The 16,230-nt window shown below is 40.7% G+C and overlaps 1 protein-coding gene across 3 annotated transcripts in view; it reads right to left on the reverse strand.

Moving 5' to 3' along the window:
• Positions 1 to 7,286: 7,286 nt before the first annotated feature.
• The window catches only part of CLCN4 (chloride voltage-gated channel 4), a 54,184-nt gene continuing 45,240 nt past the window's right edge, over positions 7,287 to 16,230 (reverse strand). For all 3 annotated transcript variants that reach the window (XM_070750821.1, XM_070750822.1, XM_070750823.1), the window contains one exon: positions 7,287 to 9,655. In XM_070750821.1, the coding sequence (XP_070606922.1) occupies positions 9,565 to 9,655 (91 nt within the window). In that variant the 3' untranslated portion in view covers positions 7,287 to 9,564. The remainder of the gene's footprint in view (positions 9,656 to 16,230) is intronic.

Here is a 16,230-nt window from a genome sequence, read left to right on the forward strand (position 1 = left end):
TTAAACTGTAGATTGATAAGAAAGCTAAGATTTTTCTGTTAGCCCTATTTCGATACAATGTTTGGTATCTACCCTAGTTTGGGAGTAAACAGCCATAGTGAATACATTGGGTCTCATGTCAATTGACAGAATTATACTTTGTTGGATTAGATACTGTAAAGAAATAGCTGAAGTTATAATCCTTTGCACAATTGTTTGACAATGATTGAAGTTAGTGGGATTTACTTGACATTACAAGAATAGCAACAATTTCATTATCTGGACTTGTAAAGCTTTGCTTTGATTTTCAACAGGCTTACTGAACAACATATATAAAATGCTTTATAAAAACTTAGTACACCACTATTGTTGCACTCTTAACAGATTATTATTTTTGAAAAGTCCAATAAACTAGAAGGAAGCAGAAATTGTTACTCTTGATCTTCAGTCCCTTCAAATTATGTCCAAAACTTTATTTCTTTTCATTTTTCCTTTGTCCCTTTTCACAAAATCCTTTAAAACTTTAACAATCCTCTTTTGTAAATGAAATTAAGAAAATATTATCCAGATCCTCCTCTTGGTTTGTTATTTGCATATCACTTTTAATTATGAAGATATCATCTGGCTTTATTTTATATGTCCAGTGTAACATCTTTTTTCAAATCATTCTTATTGCCTGTCATTTTAAAATCCACTTTCAAATCAATTTCTCTTATCCAGTAAAACTTGTTTTTCTTCCATCTTTTAAACATGGTGTAGCTATAGAGTTCTCTTAAAATTAACTTCTGTATCCATTGTTCAAAAATATCTTCAATATGATTAATGTTAAAATATTTTTCTCTATTCTGTATTAGTAAGTCAAATGTAGATATTCTTTTTTAATTCTAATCTTTATAGCGTATACAGTGTTCCCCCCAGTTTCGCGTTCCCAAACATTGCGAATCGCTATATTGCGATTTTTCAGCAATTGATACCATCTCGATCTTCGCGAAACGCTATATCGCGAAATAAAAAAAAATTGTACTTAAAAATACGTGCGCGGTTTTTCCCGCTCGAAATGACCAAACTGCCGTGTACTATTGCTGGTTGGCCGAAATCTTGGCCAATCAGCTTTGCCATTGTAATAGGTTTGCCCGGGAATGGTGATACAGCAAGATTTCAGCCAATCAGCGTTGTCATTGCAAACATTTCGCCCGACAATGCTGATTGACAGAAATCTCGGCCAATCAGTGTTGTTTGCTCAGCGTGCTTTGCTTTGAAACTTTTGGAACTTTGTGAGCTGTTGGTCGGGGCTGTTGGTCGGAGCTGTTTCTTGCATTGGAGCTCTTTCTTGGATCTGTTTCTTCGATCTCTTGCTTGGAGCTGTTTGTGAAGACTTCTTTGAAGATGGCACCTAAACGTTGCACACGGAGTGCAGGCGGCGACGCTAAAAAGACCCGGAAGATGCTGACAATCAAGGAGAAAATTGAACTTTTGGACATGCTGAAAGTGGGACGTTCTAATGTAGATGTTGGTCGGCATTATGGGATCAACGAATCGACTGTGCGATACATCCGGAAAGACGAGAAGAAGATAAGGCAAACTTCTCAGATAACATTCAACAATGCTGCAAAAAGAATGGTGACGCCTAGAAACAAACGCCTTATGAAGATGGAAGCTGCTTTGTCTGTGTGGGTACAAGACTGCCGCAAAAAGAGCATTGCTTTGGATACCAACACCATAAGGACCAAGGCACAGCAATTGTACAACCGTCTTGAAGACACAGAAGGAGGCGATACAGATGAGGGAAACCCAGGTGAGGGCTGGGTTTTTTTATTCTGTACTGTACTGTATTTAAGTGTTTTTTAAGGAAGGGGGGAGGGAGGGATGGATGGAAGGAGTGATGGAAGGAAGGAAGGAGTGATGGAAGGAAGGAAGGAAGGAGGGAGGAATGGATGGAGGGAGGAATGGAAGGAAGGAGGGATGGAAGGAGGGAGGGAGAGGAGGGAGGGAGGGATGGAAGGAGGGAGGGATGGAAGGAAGGAGGGATGGAAGGAGGGAGGGATGGAAGGAGGGAGGGAGAGATGGAGGGAGGGAGGGATGGAAGGAGGGAGGGATGGAAGGAGGGAGGGAGGGAGAGGAGGGAGGGATGGAAGGAGGGAGGGAAGGAGGGAGGGAGAGGAGGGAGGGAGAGGAGGGAAGGATGGAAGGAGGGAGGGATGGAAGGAGGGAGGGATGGAAGGAGGGAAGGAGGGAGGGAGGGATGGAAGGAGGGAGGGATGGAAGGACTGTATGCTTTCATTCAAGTCACTTCTCTCTCCCTTTCCTGTCATTCTCTGTAGATGAAGGGGCTGGTGACTCTGAAGACCCCCAGCCATCAACATCTTCTGCTTCTTCAGCCCCAGCCACATTCACATCAAGCAAAGGGTGGTTTTACAAATTTCAACGGCGCTATGGCCTGAAGAGTGTGTCATTGCATGGAGAAGCTGCCTCAGCAGATACAGGTGCAGCTGAAAACTTTGTCCGGCGCACGTTTAAAGATCTAATTGCAGAAGGGGGCTACCTTCCAGAACAGGTGTTCAACATGGACGAAACAGGCCTGTTCTGGAAGAGGATGCCTTCACGGACTTTCTTGATGCAAGATGAAGCCAAAGCCCCTGGCTTTAAGACCATGAAAGATAGAGTGACTTTGATCATGTGTGGGAATGCAGCAGGCTTTTTGATGAAGCCAGGGCTAATTTATAAGTCACGAAATCCAAGAGCCCTCAAGAACAGAAATAAGAATGCATTGCCAGTGTACTGGATGCATAATCCTAAAGCATGGATTACAAAACCCCTCACGCGGGACTGGTTTCATCAGTGCTTCATCCCACAGGTGCAGGTTTATTTGGCTGCCAAAGGACTCGATTTCAAAGTGCTTCTCCTAATGGACAATGCTGGAGGCCATGATGACCTGGCACATGAACATGATGGGGTGGAAGTCGAATTCTTGCCACCAAACACCACATCGCTTATCCAGCCGATGGATCAAGGTATTATCCGTGCATTTAAGGCACTGTACACGCGCAATTCTCTTGGAAGCATCGTGGAAGCAATGGATGCTGATGAAAACTTCACATTGAAGGCCTACTGGCGTCAGTACACAATTGCATCTTGTCTGAAGAACATTCAGAGTGCCTTAATGGATATGAAGTCACAGACAATGAATGCCTGCTGGAGGAAATTGTGGCCAGAAGTGGTGAATTATCACAGGGGATTTGCTCCCAAAGAAATTCAAGATGCTGCAGTCCAGAACTCTGTGAAGCTGGCACAGGCACTGGGTGGAGAAGGCTTCGTTGACATGACACCAGAGGAAGTCAATGGTTTGCTTGATGAGCATGGCCTACCGCTGACAGACGGAGATCTGGAGGAGCTGACCAAGTCAGCGAGTGAAGAAGAGGAGGAGGAGGAAGTGGAAGCTGAAGAAGCTGAGGAAGAAGAAGATGTTGGCCTAACGCTTGAGTGGCTTGCAGAAGTGAACAGAACTGCTGCACATCTCCAACGCATGGTGGAACTTTGGGATCCCAACATGACTCGCTCTATACAGTTTAAGGCCTCCCTTGACAACACCATTGCACCATACAGAGCCATGTTAGCCAAGCAAAAGAAAACGCGCCAACAACTGCCCATAACTATGTTTGTCACGAAAACCAAGAGGTCTGCCACAACATCACCTGCAGCGTCCATTGTAGACATGGTGATAGAAGAAGATCCCGATTTATCCTAGTTATGCTAACCCCCCCAAAAAATGTAAAAATGTAAATAAATATTTTTATTGTTTCTATCAGGATGACTAAGTGTGTTATTCAATGTGTACAGTACAGGTTACTGTACAGGTAGAGGTACAGTACAGTACTGTACAGTACAGTACATTAAGGGGATGGGAAATGGTAATTTGTGGGTTGAAAGTGTTGGGACTGAGTGGCATAGAGAAGAATGAATGAATGACTGAGTGAATGAAATTCAAACACAGGTGAGGGCAGGGTTTTTTTATTCTGTCATTGTTTAAGTGCTTTTTACGAAAGGAAGGAAGGAGGGAGGGAGGGATGGAAGGAGGACATGAGGGCAAAAAAACCCAGGTTCAAATTGGAATGGGAAATCATAAGTGACAAGTGTTCTCACTGAGAGCTAGCAGCTTGAGAGGGCAAAAAAAACCAGGTTCAAATCTGAATGGGAAATCATAAGTGACAAGTGTTCTCACTGAGAGCTAGCAGCTTGAGAGGGCAAAAAAACCAGGTTCAAATCTGAATGGGAAATCATAAGTGACAAGTGTTCTCACTGAGAGCTAGCAGCTTGAGAGGGCAAAAAAAACCAGGTTCAAATTGGAATGGGAAATCAGAAGTGACAAGTGTTCTCACTGAGAGCTAGCAGCTTGAGAGGGCAAAAAAAACCAGGTTCAAATCTGAATGGGAAATCATAAGTGACAAGTGTTCTCACTGAGAGCTAGCAGCTTGAGAGGGCAAAAAAACCCAGGTTCAAATCGGAATGGGAAATCAGAAGTGACAGAACGACTCGTGCCCCAAGAAAGCTGGTGACAGGGGCGAATCGGGCGGGGGTAGCGGCGAGGAGCCCGGAGGCGCTGGGGGGGGTGGCCGTCATGAAAAATAACCATTGCCAGCCTCCGAACTGCCGTCGCCACACCATCTGCGCATGCGCGGCCATGGAAAACAGGACGCGCATGCGCAGATGGTGTTTTTACTTCCGTGCCGCCACATCGCGAGGTTACGATTATCGCGAGGGGTCTTGGAACGGAACCCTCGCGATAATCGGGGGACCACTGTAGTTCCTAATACACTACTCAAAATAAATAAATAAAGGGAACAGTCAAAGAACACATTCTATATCTGAATGAATGAAATATTCTCATTGAATACTTTGTTCTGTACAAAGTTGAATGTGCATAACACCATATGGAACTGAATGTCAATCAGTGTTGCTTCCTAAGTGGACAGTTTGATTTAACAGAAGTTTGATTTAATTGGAGTTATATTGTGTTGTTTAAGTGTTCCCTTTATTTTTTTGAGCAGTATAGTTCCCCCTTCCCTAAAGTTCAATTCTATCAGTGCTGGAATTCAAATAATTTAACAACCGGTTTTTTTCCCTAATGACTGGCTGGGTATGCATGGCTGGGTGGTCATATGACTTGGTGGGCATGGCCAGCTCAATGTCACTCATATCAAGGGGTGCTTCGCCTCACCTGGCCTCTTCTTGCCACACTTGGCACTGCCTTACCCCTCCGCTCCCCTCCCAGCCACTCCTTGTCACGCCTGGCCTCACCTCTCCTTGACGTACAACCACAATTGAGCCCAAAATTTATGTTGCTAAGTGAATTTATTAAATGAATTTTGCCCCATTTCGTGAATTTTCTTGCCACATTTGATAAGTGACTCATTGCAATTGTTGTTAGTAACACGGCTGTTAAGTGAATCTTGCCTTCCCATTGACTTGGTTTACTAGAAAGTTGCAAAAGGAGATCACATGACCGTAGGAAACTACAACCATTGTAAATGTGGGACAGCTGTCAATTATCTGAATGTTAATCATGTGACCATCGGGATGCTGTAATGGTCATGTGTGAAAAATTGTCATAAGTCACTTTTTTCAGCATAACTTTGAATTGGTCACTAAATGAATTGTTGTAAATCAAGGATTACCTGTAGAAAAATACAAATAGCTTCTTTGCTTGCAAAAAGCTGCCCTAAATACCAATCAGTAGGTTAGAAATTGGGGAATACACACTGAAGATCAATGAGTCACAGCCATCATGGAAACCTAAACCATTCTGTCAGAATACTTTACTTTTCATCAGGAATACCTCCAACCCTGAGTTGCAAATCAAGCAGAATGCCAGAGCACCTTGAGGAATTAAAATAGTTAAAGAGCAATGATAACTCTCAGTAGCCAACTCTTGTTTGTAAAGTAAAACCCTTTAGCACAGAGGTTTAGCACAGAGCCAACCTGCCTTCCATTGAGAACCTGTATACTGCACGAGTCAAAAAGAGGGCGGGGAAAATATTTACTGACCCCTCACATCCTGGACACAAACTGTTTCAATTCCTACCCTCAAAACGTCACTACAGAGCACTGCACACCAAGACAACTAGACACAAGAACAGTTTTTTTCCGAACGCCATCACTCTACTAAACAAATAATTCCCTCAACACTGTCAGATTTTCTACTAAATCTGCACTTCTATTCTACTAGTTTTTCTCATCATTCCTATCACACATTTCCTCCCATGTTGACTGTATGACTGTAACTTGTTGCTTATATCCTAAGATTTTTATTAATATTGCTTCTTCATTGCTTATTTGACCCCTAAGACAATCATTAAGTGTCGTACCACATAATTCTTGACAAATGTATATTTTATTTTATGTACGCTGAGAGCATATGCACCAAGACAAATTCCTTGTGTGTCCAATCACACTTGGCCAATAAATTCAATTCAATTCTATTCTATTCTATTTAAACACTCCAGAAATTGGGTGGGCATACAGTGATACCTTGTCTTACGAACCCGTCATACAAACTTTTCGAGATATGAACCCAGGATTTAAATTTTTTTTGCCTCTTCTTCCAAACTATTTTCACCTTACGAACCCGCCACTGCTGCTGGGATGCCCTGCCTCCGGACTTCCGTTGCTAAGCAAAGGCTCCCCTCGTTGGGAAACCCCACCTCCGGACCTTCTGTTGCCAGAGAAGCACCCATTTTTGCGCTGCTGGGATTCTCCTGAGGCTTCCCTCCATGGGAAACCCCACTTCCAGCAGGAGAATCCCAGCGACGGATGTCCGGAGGTGGGGTTTCCCATGGAGGGGAGCCTCAGGGCAATCTCAGCAGCGCAAAAATGGGTGCTTCGGCTGGCAAAAGGGGTGAATTTTGGGCTTGCACAGATTAATTGCTTTTCCATTGATTCCTATGGGAAACATTGTTTCATCTTATGAACTTTTCACTTTGCGAACCTCATTCTGGAACCAATTAAGTTTGTAAGACAAGGTATCACTGTACTTGGGCTACAAATTGCTGAGTTAAAGAGACAAATTAACAAAGTATAATATATAAAACCCAGGTTCAAATCTCCACCCTCAAAATCTTGTCAGGATCATAATAACATTAGTACATGCCACAGATATCAAATAAACTTCAAACCTGGTGCCATGTTACTTATTATCGTGACAGAACACTAAAACCAATTGGAGAGAGGATCCCCATCCCCATCTCCTATTTCAACAATTAATGCATATTAAATCAGGATAGAGCCACATGAAGTACAGTTTTTTGATGATGTTCATTTACCAAAACTTTTTTATTCATTTAGTGAATGTATGCAAGTTCAATCCACACATATGAGAAATAAGAAATTTCAACAAATCATGGTTGGAATTCCTAATATATTTTATCAAGCTGGGCTTTCCTTCTTCAGAAATAATGAGACAGATAACTGCTTTTGATAATTTTTCAGCATATATCAAACAAAAAAAGCCATGGGTTGCTTATAATTTATAGGCTAATAGTTAAACATAAGAATGTATATAATTAAAATATCTAACATATTTCCATATCTATTTGGATGTTGGAAACTATTGCACTCTTTTTGTATACCAGAACCATGTCGGTTATTGCACTGAACTTCCCTCTGAATACCTTTCAAAATGTAATATTTATCAGATCTGTCTTCCATATTTCCACTCTGTTCCATGTACAGATTAATTTGTTAAATGTATAATTACTATATTTCGATGTCAAGGAGAAAAGAATTTAAAAACAATTTCTAAATTGTGGCTTGATTATGCAGACCCACACAATGCTAGATTTTGTCTCCAAGCACACACTCAAATTCACACACTTTCTCACAGAAGAGCCATTTCTTTGTATTAAAAGGTAAGGATGGTTAATAACTTTTGGAAAGTTGGATAATTTTTATTATTTTCCTAATGTTATTATTCTATTATTTTCTGTCATTTGAAGAAGTAGAAAATTGCATTTTTAATGAAATACAATAGATATTCTCTGATGTTCTTCTACAAAAGTAATTCTCTTCTGTCAATTCTGATTCCTTTCCATTATTAAAATCATTGTTATTCCCAGTCTTTAAAACTGGGTGACAATCAGCAAAATACACTTTGTTTCATGTGTTCAGACATATTGATATATTGATGAATCTTAAAAATAATACTATTAAGCAGCTTAATACCAAATCTATTTTCCCCCAGGCATTAAAAACCATGGGTTCTTCAATTGGGTAATCTTTTGGCAAAATATGAAACATGCTCACACAGGAAGTAGGTTTCATGTACACATCAGTCAATAAATTTATCAACAAACCACATAATATAGAATACGTGCTAATGTTAGTGGGGTTACAAGCTGGGAAACCATCTTGATATTTCCTGGAGCCCATTTAAACATATTTATTGCAGGAACGACTATCCCAAAAATCATATGCCTGAGACATGTAATATGAAGGTTATCTATGGCAGATATTTTATTCATCATATTCATGTCCAAACTTCAAACTCGTTTATACTTCTTTTAACTATAAAATTAGTTAAACTGATTCGAAGATGGTTTATAAAATATTCATACTGTAAAATCTATTTGTGACATAAAATAAATATATAACAATTCCACAAAGAATGAATACATTAAAAGAAACCCTGAGTGTTAATATGGGTTTTTTTCTCTAGGGAAAAAACAACAAACATTTTTTTTGTCTAGGAATACTGAAGCTTATTGTTGAAATACTTTTTAACAAAAATTTGTAGCCAGAATTGCAATTTAATGTCAAGTATCCTGAAAAATATATAACCTAATGTGCTCTACCAGACATCATGCTCGTGTATGGGAACGCAGTAAAAAGAAAATGTCATGAAAAAATTGCTAATTATTTCAACCTATCACAAGTGAACAGAATAACTCAGACTAAACAATAGCACTAAAAGTCAAATGAAGTACCTTTTACTTCCACAATATCTATGAACTTCTGAAAAATAGTAAAAGCATGAACATTCATCACAAAAGTATGCAATTTTAGAAAATAACCTAATTTGGGAACCCAAATAGAAATTTAAGAAATATGGAATAGGGCATTTGCAATGAAAACATTTGGCATTCTTGATTATATTGTAGGCATACATATGCTTGCTGTTTTTAATATCTTTTATCCAGATGATATGGTTTCTCTCTGCTCCCAAATTTTTGAAAATATGATTTTTCTATCCTCATTTTTCTGTCCAAATCATGACTCCTCAAATAATGAGGAAAATGCATTTATATTAATGGGGATATCATAAGCAGGACAAGGCAAAAAAATGTGCCATAGTAAGGACTGTATTTATGACAAGAGAAACATGTTCCCAGGAAAAATAGCTCAGAGTTGAATGGAATTTTCAAATGCCTCTACCAACATAACTCAAATGTTCAGTTTGCTATAATTTTCCCTGGGTTCTACCCTTAACAAAGTTCTATTAATTTAAATTTTATTTTAACAAAAAATAAAGAGTTTATGCAATCAGTTCAGTAGCAATCTTTTCTTTAAGATCTGGGCCTCTCTGCTGGGAACAGCCTAATTAAACATGATGGATTCAGGATCTTGATTTGCCATTTGAGCCATATGCCTTAACACGTCCTTTTTAGTGATAATGCCCAGGAGCCTCCTAGAGAAGAAGAGAGGGAAAGAAATGAAATTGTGATTAATCATTAACCTGCCTCGTTCATTTTTCAAATTCTGCTGCAGGCAAAACTTAAATAGAAAACAATCAGTTTCAAAAAGATACTCTGCTGCTCTCTTCTTTAAAAACCAAGAAATGGGTTTTTTTTTTTAAAAAAAGATGATTTACATTTACAAACTGAAAAAAAATCACAATGCATTGCTTTTATGAATACAGAGCTTTCATTATATTTTTTTCAGTCTTTGGCAAAGGGATAAAAATGCCATATTCTATCCAGCTGCATTCCTCAATGCACTTAGTTAAGGCTGTTTCTTGAGCAGGTTCAAACTTGTCCAACTTGACATCATCTCTCTAAAAACATTTGCAGAAACTGTTGGGATCCTCCAGGCCAAAGCAGAAGAAACTCAGTGCATGGCATAAAGAGACTTGACACATCAAAGTATTGCAAAACCCTTGAAGGCAGAGGCTCCTGAACTATGACCTGAATGCCAATGCATCACATTTAAAGAAAGCTTCCTGCAAAACCACTGAATTATATGCTCTCCCTCTTCTCTTGCAGGCATGCTACTATGCAAAAGGCTGGAAGCTCTCAAATATCTGTTCATTCCATCTATCATGAGTTTTTATTAATTATTTTAGAGGGGATTTGCTATAGGTGTTAAGAAAACTGAAAAACAATGGTAAAAATATAAATAAAATTAATAGAGGAGCTAATGTTAACTGTATGTGATACAGACCCTTACTCTGATAACAAAACCCTTTGAATAATCAGTACTAATTATAACACTCCAGTGCCTCAAATAATTGACCCTACTGTTTTAAACATTCTATTTTAAACACTATACATACTTAAATAATTAGGTGTGAAGGGCAATTTTTCATTCCTTTTCATTTTTCAAAGGATTGGAAAAACAGAAAAAGAGGATAGATAGACAGCCCCAAAGATATATAAGAGCAATGCAATGTCTGGATAATTATTCTATTTTAAAAATACCACACAATATCCTTTATGCAGTACCAAATATTGCAAGATATGAGAATCATTTCAAATAAATATTTCTATTTACAATTATTTTAGTGCAGTTATGAAACATTGGGGTTCATTTAAAAATCTATCTGGTGAAGAGTATTTCATTATTGTGGAGCCGTTTATTTTTATTGAATAAATGCAATTATAGTTTGTTAGACAATAAGTCGAAGTAAAAAATTGCAGAAAGTAAAGAATACTTTAAATAGTGTATTTAAAAATATTTATTATAAGCCTCTTTCTACCTTGAATTTTAGCCATAATCTGTTATTACTTTCACAAAACTAGATTTTACTGAGTTTTTATCTTCAAACCGCAGGATTCTGTACATCCAATTTTTTTTAAAAAAGTAGTTAAATATATTTATTTATTTTGTCCAATACATAATACACATTGAAGAGAAAGATATGTAATAATATAAGTAAAGAAAAGAATAGAAGAAAAGATATAAAAGTATAGGTGAACATATTTGAAAGGAAGAAAATATAAATGAGATAAGGAGAGACAATTGGACAGTGGACGGAAGGCACACTGGTGCACTTATGTACGCCCCTTACTGACCTCTAAGGAACCTGGAGAGGTCAATCGTGGATAGTCTAAGGGAAAAATGTTTGGGGTTAGGGGTTGACACTACTGAGTCAGGTAATGAGTTCCACGCTTCGACAACTTGGTTGCTGAAGTCATATTTTTTACAGTCAAGTTTGCAGCGGTTAATATTAAGTTTGAATCTGTTGCATGCTCTTGTGTTGTTGCAATTGAAGCTGAAATAGTCATTGACAGGTAGAACGTTGCAGCATATGATCTTGTGGGCAATACTTAGATCGTGTTTTAGGCGACGTAGTTCTAAGTTTTCTAGACCTAGGATTGATAGTCTGCTTTCGTAGGGTATTCTGTTTCGGGTAGAGGAGTGAAGGGCTCTTCTGGTGAAGTATCTTTGGACATTTTCAAGGGTGTTGATGTCCGAGATGTGGTATGGGTTCCAGACAGATGAACTGTGTTCAAGGATGGGTCTGGCAAAAGTTTTGTAGGCTCTGGTGAGTAGCGTGAGATTGCCAGAGCAGAAGCTGTGTAGGATCAGGTTAACAACTCTAGAAGCCTTTTTGGTGATATTGTTGCAGTGGGCTTTGGCACTTAGATCATTTGATATTAGTATTCCAAGGTCTTTTACTGAGTGGGGGTTGGCTGTGAGATTTTGCTTATTCAGTTTATATATGAGGTTCGGATTCTTTTTGCCGATGTGGAGGGTAGAACATTTGCTGGTGGATATTTGAAGTTGCCATGTACTAGACCAATGTGAGACAAAGTCGAGGTCTTTTTGGAGAGTAGATGTGTTGTCCATGGTGTTGAAAAGTTTTACATCGTCAGTGAAAAGAACACAGTTGCTTGTGATATGATCGCATAGGTCGTTGATGTAGAGAATAAATAGATCAATAAATTTTAGATCAATAAATACTTATTAATCTAAAATCATAGTTTCTTTTTACCAATATTTACAAAATGACATAATTTGTAAACTTGTGTGCTTCCCTGATTTTACCAGAATTGAATCCCACTGTGATTAGTATTGGGCAAAAATAGCAAACAAGTTTGTTTGACCAACAAATTGACTTTGGTTGGCTCCAAATGGCTCAATTCCCCCCCCCCCAATCTAGTTGTGCAAATAAATACAGGTAATCCTCAACTTACGGCTACAACTGAGTCCAAAATTTATGTTGCTAAGTGAATCACAATATTTGTTAAGTGAATCACTGCAATTGTTAAATTAGTAACAGTTGTTAAATGGATCTAGTTTCCCCATTGACTTTGCTTGTCAGAAGAGTGCAAAAAATGATCATGTGACCCATGAGATACTGCAACTATCATAAAATTATCAAGCATCTGAATGTAAATCACATGACCACGGGGATGCTACTGCGGTCATAAGTGTGAAAAATGGTCATAAGTCACTAAGTCACTAAGTGAACTGTTGTAAGTCGAGGACTAGCTGTTGCCTTCCTGTCTTCTCTACATTTGGATACTGCTCGGTTTTCTAGCATTTTGCTATGCCTGGGTCAAATTCACAATACTTCAGGCATTTAGTATCTTCTAAGTGTAAAGGCAATAAGTTTTCATTAATTCAAGTTGAATTAAATTATACTTATGAATACTTCCTCTCTGACAGTTTTCATATTATTAGAGTAGTGATGGGCTGTCCGCTAAAACAAATCAAGGTTATGGCATACATTTGAAAGGAGACCAGAAAGCCTGTAATAGTGGAGTCTTTCTGGCAAGAACAAAGAATGTTTATTCACAGGGATAACAGTAAGAAAGAGTTAGACATTCTTTATACCTCAGTTAGAAGTTAGGAATAGAGACAGCCTAGACAGTGTTTCCCAACCTTTTTTGAGCCGCGGCACATTATTCATATTTTCAAAATCCTGGGGAACATTGAGCGGGGGGGGGGGGGGCGCTAAAAAAAAGTTTGGACAAAAAAATATACATCTCTTCCTCCCTTTCGCTCTATTTCTCCCTCCCTCTTTCTCTCTTCCTTCCTTCCCTTCTTTCTCTCTCCATCCCTCTTTCTTTCTTCCTTCCTCTCTTTTTTGCTCTTTCTCTCTCCCTCCTTCTCTCCCTCTATGTCTTTCTCTCTCCCTCCTTCCCCCTGTCTTGCTCTCTCTTGCTTTTTTTCTCTCTCTCTTGCTCTCTCTCTCTCTGTGTCTCTCTTGCTATCTCTCTTTCTCTCTCTCTCTCTCTCTCTTGCTATCTCTCTTTCTTTCTCTCTCTCTCTCTCTTGCTATGTCTCTCTTTCTTTCTCTCTCTCTTGCTATCTCTCTTTTTCTCTCTCTGTCTGCCTTTCTTGCTATCTCTCTCTTTTTCTCTCTCTCTCTCTTTCTCTCTCTCTTTCTCTCTCTCTTTCTTTCTCTCTCTCTCTTTCTCTGTCACTCTGCCTCTCTTGCTATCTCTCTCTTTTTCTCTCTCTCTCTTGCTATGTCGCTTTCTTTCTCTCTCTCTCTTTCTCTCTCTCTCTTTCTCTCTCATTACACCATGCCGATAACAGCAGCATCGGACAGTAGCCAGGGGTGGCGGCAGAGCAGTTGACTGCAAGCGGGAGCCCTGACGGCGGCAGCTGAACGTGTTGCTGGACGCCATATATGCTGGCGCTACGCTGGTCATGGGCGTGTGGCTGGCACCTCCGGCCCAGCCAGCGAGCCAGTGCCATCCCCGCAGCACCAGCATGTACAGCGTCCAGCAGCACGGCCAACCGCCACCATCGGTGCCTCCACCTTGGAGCTCCCTCTCGCCGCTGCCATCTCCCCGCGACTGCCTGGGGCTGCTGCAGCCGGCACCCTCGCGCTCCCACCGCCAGTGCCCTCCCGCCGGGCCCCAAAGGATATTGGTTGCCGCCCCAGCCAGGGAAGCTCCAGCTGGGCGGGGTGCTGCCGGTGCCTCCGCCCTGGAGCTCTTGCCACCGCCATCCCCTGGCTACTACCTGGTGCTGCTGCTGATGGCGACCTCCTGCTCTCGCTGCCTTTGCCCTCCCGCCGGGCTCCAAAGGACACTTGCCGCCGACGCCAGGGAAGCTCCAGCTGGGCGGGGCGCTGCCGGTGCTGGTGCCTCCGACCTGGAGCTCCCACTCGCAGCTACCCCTGGCTACTGCCCGATGCCGCTGTTGCCGGCGCTCTCCTGCTGGGCCCCCTTCGCGCCTCCTTTTTCCCGCCTTCCTTCTTTGGGGTCCAGCAGGAGAGCGCCGGCAACAGTGGCATCGGGCAGTAGCCGGGGGTAGCTGCGAGTGGGAGCTCCAGGTCGGAGGTACCGGCACCGGCAGCGCCCCGCCCAGCTGGAGCTTCCCTAGGAGTTTTGCGGCACACCTGACCATGTCTCGCGGCACACTGGTTGGGAAACGCTGGCCTAGAGGAACTGCAATATGTATTACATAACCCCTGAAGCATTCATTAACCAAGGTTTAGGAATAAGAACGGCTAGAGACCGATAGAATAATTGTTAGGTTATTACTAAAATGTTTGTTAGATATTTCTTATATATCCCACGCAGTAATGGGCAGCCAAAACTTTTACTGCCAAACTGTGGGTGTGGCTTATTTTTGGGTTGTGGTTTAATGGTCATGCGACTGGGTAGGAGTGGCTTGCCGGCCATGTGACCAGGTGGGAGTGACTTGAATGATTATCATCGTTCAAGTGAACTGTTAAGTCCTCGATTTACAACCTTACCAGTGCCACTCGCTAGGGTGACAGTTTGGTTCACGTTTCCTGCACTCTCCTTCCTGGGTCACCCCCCGCCTCAGGCTGGGTAGTTAGGCGAATAGGTGCTGCTAGAAGCATATATGCTGCCAGCGCCACTTCCATCCACGCCTTCTGCTTGCACCTCAGGTAGGAGGTGGCAGCATGAGGCTGGAGGGGAGCCAGGCAGGAGAGAGGGAAGCTCATCTGAGGCCAGGAAGGAGGAAAGAGGAAAAAATCAAGGAGCGCAGACGCAGCAGCAGCAGGGAAAAAAAGAAGAGCCGAGCCGAGCCGAGACCAGTAATCCAGGAAGTGACAGTCGCCAATCAGCTAGAGCTGTGCACGCATCTTTATTTCCACCGGTCGGTAGAACTGTGTTCCACCACATCCTGCCTGCTGCCCACCCCTGATCCCATCTTATCCCACTTTCTACTTTAGTATTCCTTGGCATTTGGGCCAGAACTCCTTTTCTTGGAGCATTTCCATAAAAGGAAACAAAACCTGCATTTTTTGTCTGGTGTTCTTCGTCGGCCTCAGCACTAGGCTCAGACCAGAATTGAGGACAATAGTATAAGGCAAAACACTGTCATTAATTTAAGCGAAATTGAATTGTACTGAAAACTTTTGTTTTTTATAAGTATCAGTGTAGGAGCATTGCTTATCAAAAAGAGAATCCGTCTACTTTTCAGCCAATGAGGAAGTTGAAAAAGCACTAAATATTCCTCTAGTCTTGCAAATGTTCTTTATAGCTTCAGAAAGCCTTCACTATTTCTAGCACTGCAACTTGCTTTCTCTCATTGCTCCAGAATGTTTGAGCTTTTCAGGGCTCTGTTTCATTCCATTTAGCTTCTGACTGTTATATTTTTCATTCCTTACCTTCTTATAGGCTTATAAATCCCATGGACTTTCAGTTTGTAAAAAAATAAACTTCCATTAGTTAATTCCTTTAATGTGTCATTCATGCAGGGATTTCCATGTGTTTGAGTCACACTTATTCTGGATAAAAACTAAAATGTTAGCAAAACCTTTGCTAACAATTACATTTAGCTGGCATTTCTCCCTAGCAGCAATATGTAGAGTTTTTTCATATATTAAAAATAATACATATTTAGCAGTAGCTTGACCTAAATATGAAGCTTAATTAAATATACTGTATGTATTATAAATTCTGCTCTACGTCAATGAGCAAAAATAATATATATTGCTCTGAGCTAGAAGGTAAGTCTTTGCTAGCTAAAGGAATTATAAAAAGCATTAATAGCTAAAAAAATTGGGAATTCATTACTGTATTTTATTTCAATGGCATCTTTTCTTTA

This window comes from Erythrolamprus reginae, chromosome 4, assembly GCF_031021105.1.
Source record: "Erythrolamprus reginae isolate rEryReg1 chromosome 4, rEryReg1.hap1, whole genome shotgun sequence".
NCBI classification, from domain to species: Eukaryota; Metazoa; Chordata; class Lepidosauria; order Squamata; family Dipsadidae; genus Erythrolamprus; species Erythrolamprus reginae.